The sequence below is a fragment of the Quercus lobata genome, chromosome 1 (assembly GCF_001633185.2).
Source record: "Quercus lobata isolate SW786 chromosome 1, ValleyOak3.0 Primary Assembly, whole genome shotgun sequence".
In the NCBI taxonomy this organism is placed as follows: domain Eukaryota; kingdom Viridiplantae; phylum Streptophyta; class Magnoliopsida; order Fagales; family Fagaceae; genus Quercus; species Quercus lobata.
The window spans coordinates 22,261,261-22,267,260 of NC_044904.1; the positions used below are offsets into that span (position 1 = coordinate 22,261,261).

Here is a 6,000-nt window from a genome sequence, read left to right on the forward strand (position 1 = left end):
AAACCAACCAATGTGCCAACATGCTTGCCAAACATGGTGCCCTTGAAGTGGAAGATCTATCTATTTTTAACTCTCCACCTGGGGAAATCACTTTGCTCTTGTATTTTGATTATGTTGGTGTATGTTTTGTAAGGTCTCGGCCAAACTCTTAGTTTTTATTAATGCATCCTTTTAACCAAAAAAGAAAAAGAAGAAGAAGAGGTGAGCACTTTTGGAGTGATTCCCTGATTAAATATATCTAACTTGAACTTTGAAGAGTTGGTCAATTAGATGAGGATATTGTATGGCTAGAAGAATCACCACTACCAGCCCTTGAGGCATTGTACTTAAATTCTATTTCACTGAATGAATGAATAATGCTCGTTTCGTTTTCAAAAAATAAAACTTTGAAGAGTTGGTGGCTAATCACCACACTGGTGTTCTATATTTACTTTTATTTCAAGGAGGTACCTTCATAAGGTTATTTTATTTACAATAAGTTTTTTTTTTTTTTGAAAAGAATTTTATTTACAATAAGTGGGGCAGAGAGATTTGAAGTTATAAACCAAAATTCTCATAAGAATTGAATGATGTTTACTTGATACCAAATTTTGATTTTTAATTGGACAGATTATGATTTATTTATAACGGATATTATTTTGAATTTTATATTGCTACACCACCCACCTCTAGAATAAAGGGAAAGAAAGAGGTGAACCTTCCTTTTCGCTGCTGCTTGTAAGCCGAAGCCATTGAACATGCTGATATTAACACCCAATAAAACCGCCAACGCCCAAGGAAACATAACTGCTTTTTTGAGAGAACAAGGAAACAGAATTTCATTCTTAAATCATGGTAACGTTTGTATTTTCATCCTATCCACTTGCCAATAATAAAAGACACAATAAAAACAAAACAAAACATGTTTTTATTTATTTCTTACTTTTTACAGTGCACAATAGAGACATCAAAACGACGTCGTGGGAATTGGAAAATTGGAAACTAAACCAAACCAAACCAAACCAAACCTCACGTTTAACGTTGTAAAAACCTTAACTGTGGCCTTTTCGTTTAGTAATTCAGTCAGTCCCTTGACTTTCCATAATACTAGTATATAAAACCCTACTCCTAAGTCTTAATTCCTCGCTCGCTCAGATCTCAGACTCACTCCTCACATCACAAAAAAAATGCCGAGTCGACTCGTTCTCCTTCTCTCTCTCACCGCTTTGCTTCTCTTCTCCTCACTCTCTGTAACACTCTCTTCCAAGGCCGTTGAAAATGACATTGACGAAGACGAAGACCTGAGCTTCCTCGAAGAACCCGAGGACAAAAGCGACGCCGCACACCTCTCAGATCCAGACCATTACGACGAAGACTTCGCCGGCGATGAAGACTTCGAAAACTACGCCGATCTCGACGAGTCGGCTTTCCAGGACGACGACGAGGGCTACAAGGTCCCCGATGTGGACGAAAAGGACGTCGTCGTTTTGAGGGAAGGGAATTTCAGCGACTTCATCGAGAAGAACCAGTTCGTGATGGTTGAATTCTACGCGCCGTGGTGCGGCCATTGCCAAGCTCTGGCTCCGGAGTACGCCGCCGCCGCGACTGAGCTCAAGGGCGAGAACGTGGTTTTGGCTAAGGTCGATGCGTCGGAAGAGAACGATTTGGCCCAGCAATACGATGTTCAGGGATTTCCTACTGTGTATTTCTTCATTGATGGTGTTCATAAGCCTTATACTGGACAGAGAACAAAGTAATCAAACCCTTTTTCTCTTCCTTATTCTCTTTGAATCAATAGCTTTAATTATTGATTATTGACTTGTTTGTTTGGAATTCAGAGAGTCTATAGTGACATGGATCAAGAAGAAGACTGGACCTGGATTAAACAATATAACAACATTGGAGGATGCTGAACGCATTTTGACCTCTGAGAGTAAAATTGTTTTGGGATACCTCAACTCTTTGGTGGTATGTCTTTTTCAATGTCTTAAATATTTCGATTTTGTCTTTGCTCGATTTGATTGGTTAATCACATATACATATTTGATCGTGCTATGCGGATTCGGAAAGATTACTGCCTGATATTTGTACTAGTTTAAATAATAGCTAACTATCGGTGCTGATTCTTGAGAATTTGCTTTCTTAGATGAGTAATGCAAATGGCACCTCCTTTCTTTTTAAGAGTACATGCACAATGATCTATACTAGATCAATCTTCTTTCAAATAAGCGGCAGATTTTTTCGCAATGGCTGATGTGGCCTGTTGTGATTGGTGCATGTATAAGTAGTGGTGTTGCTCCAATCACAACTTTTCGCTTTAGCAAGTTGTGAAAAATGTTGTAAAAATAGTTGTGTCCATAGCATTGCTCTCGAATATGTGGTAGATTACTAGCAGGGTTAGATTAGACACAGGACATGGTGGCTCAGCTGCCATGTCGCATTATAAAATAAATTTGGGAAACTCATGGTGTGATTAGCTTTTTTTTTTGGTTATGGAGGCTAAAATCATGTTGCAATAAGCTCTTACAGTTAACTCTTGTATTTGGTTACATTGCTTTTTCTTATGATCTCATGAATTACTGCAACCATCCTAATGATGCAGGGTCCTGATAGTGAGGAGCTCTCAGCTGCTTCAAAGCTTGATGATGATGTCAGCTTTTACCAAACTGTGAATCCCGATGTTGCAAAGCTTTTCCATTTTGATCCTGAAGTTAAACGACCTGCTTTGGTTCTGCTCAAGAAGGAGGTTGAGAAATTGAGCTACTTTGGTTAGTATCTTCATGTTTATCATCTTCATTGCAAATTGAATTTGTCTGGGTGATCTCTTTGACATCTGGTTTTTCATTTTTGCAGATGGTCAATTTGCGAAGTCTGCAATAGCTGAGTTTGTATTTGCAAACAAGCTTCCTTTGGTTAATCTCTTTACTAGGGAAAGTGCCTCTGTAATTTTTGAAAGTCCCATTAAGAAACAGGTATATGTGCTCTACAGGTCTTAAGTGTTAATTTTGACACTAGGGTAAAATGTACTTTGGAATCTCTCTGTCGCTCTCTCATAGTTAATTGATTTTAACAATCTTATGCTATCTTGTTGACATATCTGTAAAATTTGTATTCTCAGTTGTTGCTATTTGCTGCATCAAAAGACACAGAGAAGGTTTTACCAATATTTCAGGAGGCAGCAAAACTATTCAAGGGAAAGGTATAATTATTAACAACAAAAGACTTTATGTTAATACCCTTTTCATGATTTTAGAAAAAATTCAAGGGAGATTTTTGTGTGACAAAAGGATCTCAGATCCACTCTTTAGGGGTTCTTCATTAATTATATGATTTAAATATAAAGGACAGTTGGAGTGAATTTATGTTAAGCTTTAATTTTAATTAAAATAATAGCCATTTGTGTAGATTTTTTTTAAAAAAAAAAAAAGAAAAGAAAGAAAAAGAAAAAAGAAATGGGGTAAGAAATCCTATCAACTTTGTGGAGGTTTGATTATTGAAAATGATTTGAAGGAATGAATGGGAATCAAAGGATTTGATGGTGAAAGTTAACTCGTTGATGTATGAATAGCATCTGAAGTGATCCTTTCTTTTTCCTGCTAAATTTCAGTTTAGTTAATTGCTTCATTGGTTGATTGCAGCTTGTCTTTGTGCATGTGGAAATGGATAATGAAGATGTTGGAAAGCCTGTTTCAGAGTATTTTGGTGTCAGCGGAGATGATCCCAAAGTAATCTTTTCCATACTTTCTTAAAAAAAAAAATTCTCTCTCCTTATTTCTAATTTTGTTTTATTATAGATATTAGTGGTTGCAATTTTTTAGTAGTGCATTGGTTTTGAAACATTTGTTTGTACAGGTTATTGCATACACAGGAAATGAGGATGCCAAGAAATTTGTGTTTGATGGGGAAGTGGCCTTGGATAAACTTAAGGTTAAAACTTACCCCCCCCCCCCCCCTCTCTCGAGATCCCATTCTATATGTATCAATGTTGCTATCTTGTATCTTTTTGTGTGATTGGAAGAGGCATGGTGTGCTGAATATTGTGAATGTTTGTTCTGCAGGCATTTGGGGAGGACTTTCTGGAAGACAAGCTAAAACCTTTCTTTAAGTCGGATCCAATTCCTGAGACTGTAAGTTTGTTTTGTATTTTGTATTTATTTATTTATTTTTTTGGGTTCCCTTCTCATTTTCCAGATGATTTATTTTTTGTCATTTTGCACTACTCTAACTTAAATTTTGATTTCTAATCGACTCAGAATGACGGGGATGTGAAAATAGTGGTTGGGAATAACTTCGATGAACTTGTTTTGGATGAGTCAAAGGATGTTCTCCTTGAGGTATCTATCATCAGAGCTTAAATAACCAATATATAAAAAATTTTCCCTTTATATGGGGCTCATTGTAGTTTATAAATTGCACAACCAGATTTATGCTCCTTGGTGTGGGCATTGCCAATCACTGGAGCCAACATACAACAAGCTCGCCAAACATCTACGTTCCATTGATTCTCTTGTCATAGCCAAGATGGATGGAACAACAAATGAGCATCCCAGGGCAAAGGTAATCCCAAAATCAAATTTTGTGTTGGTCAAGGACTACAGAATCATTGATTTACATTACCTCAAACTCACTATTTTGAACCTTATTTGCAATTGCCTACTGAAATACTTGGTACTGATGAAAAAAATAAATACTTGGGACTCGTAGGGACTTCTTTGTTTAAAATTAAAGCAATAGGTTCTGGTTCCCTGGTGATTTAACAAGCACGTGCATTTAAATCTTCCCAGCTTTAAAATGTAAATGTCATGCCATGCAAGGACATTTTTTCAAGTCAAGAGCATAACGTATATATTGTGGTCATTGGATGAAAATTCAAGGCACAAAGGAAGAGAAACTTTGTTGTTAATGGTTGTGCAAATGTTTTTGCAGGCGGATGGGTTCCCCACACTTCTATTCTTCCCAGCAGGAAACAAGAGCTTTGATCCAGTGAGTGGCATTCAAAGTTTTAATACATATATTTTCTCTATTTTGCTTGTGTAGATGACATGTTACACACGCACAAATCACACATGTATATACTCCATTCTTTTTTTGTGTTATATATAGATCTCGGTAGATATGAAGAATATTTGGTTCCTTTGTGTTGGCAGGTTACTGTAGATACTGATCGCACAGTGGTGGCCTTGTATAAATTCATCAAGAAAAATGCAGCAATCCCTTTCAAGCTCCAGAAACCAACTTCAACACCAAAATCAGAGAGTTCTGATGCCGAAGAGAGCAAAGAAACCAGCACCAGTGATTTGAAGGACGAATTGTGAGGATGTTTAATGTAACGATGAGTATCTTTTATCTGTCATCAGAGAGTTAGACAAGAAATAGTTGTCAAATAGATGGAGATAGAGTGACTAGAGAGAATATCAGGATTCAATCCTCAGCCCCAAACCAGAAAAAAAGGAAAAATGAATTAATGTTAATTTTTGCACCTGCTATGTATGTTCCGAAGTTCTGATTAAGAATTCAATAAAACGATCCTATCTTTAATCATATTTCGATTAGTGTACCAATGGGTTTTATTTGCCCTTAGCTTTTGTAATACCAAAAGAGTACAATACCGTACCATGGATTGTATATGGACAATGTTTGTGATGAAATTCTTCAGCCTAGCTGGAAAATTAAGGTCAGAAAAGTGGAGGATCTTGATCCTTGATCCAAAGAACTGACCGAACCCACTTCATCAAGTCTACCGCTTCTATACTTTACAACGAAACCCATCTTTATATTTATCCATACCAACCCAATTAACTTGGATTGAATTGGTTTTGTTCTCAGGTAATTAGGTTATGCAAACTTGATGTGATAACCTAAGAAAACCAATGAAACAACTCGTTTCATGACAAAAAAAATTTAGGGGGAACTATCCTTACAGAACAATTCACTATATCAAATTGAGATTTACAGTCAAGAATACCAATTCGTAGTAAATCTAACACAGTTACCAAATTGGGCCCTGAACTTTTCAGTCTT

General features: G+C 36.6%; 1 protein-coding gene across 1 annotated transcript; it reads left to right on the top strand.

The window, feature by feature from the left end:
* The first annotated feature begins 1,083 nt into the window (after positions 1-1,083).
* LOC115983510 (protein disulfide isomerase-like 1-4) lies at positions 1,084-5,522 on the top strand. Its single transcript, XM_031106223.1, has 12 exons — positions 1,084-1,732; positions 1,818-1,947; positions 2,582-2,747; positions 2,833-2,951; positions 3,098-3,178; positions 3,618-3,704; positions 3,832-3,906; positions 4,038-4,106; positions 4,233-4,313; positions 4,402-4,536; positions 4,906-4,962; positions 5,127-5,522. The coding sequence occupies exons 1-12, from the start codon at positions 1,167-1,169 to the stop codon at positions 5,292-5,294; spliced, it is 1,734 nt and encodes a 577-aa protein (XP_030962083.1). The 5' UTR covers positions 1,084-1,166; the 3' UTR covers positions 5,295-5,522.
* The last annotated feature ends 478 nt before the right edge of the window (positions 5,523-6,000 follow it).

What these genes read in the sequence shown, in the direction of transcription:
- LOC115983510 (XM_031106223.1), top strand. Translation starts at nt 1,167, where the DNA reads ATGCCGAGTCGACTCGTTCTCCTTCTCTCTCTCACCGCTTTGCTTCTC. An exon ending in CGGATCCAATTCCTGAGACT is followed by an intron (nt 4,107 to 4,232) that starts GTAAGTTTGTTT and finishes TAATCGACTCAG; the next exon opens with AATGACGGGGATGTGAAAAT. An exon ending in ATGAGCATCCCAGGGCAAAG is followed by an intron (nt 4,537 to 4,905) that starts GTAATCCCAAAA and finishes ATGTTTTTGCAG; the next exon opens with GCGGATGGGTTCCCCACACT.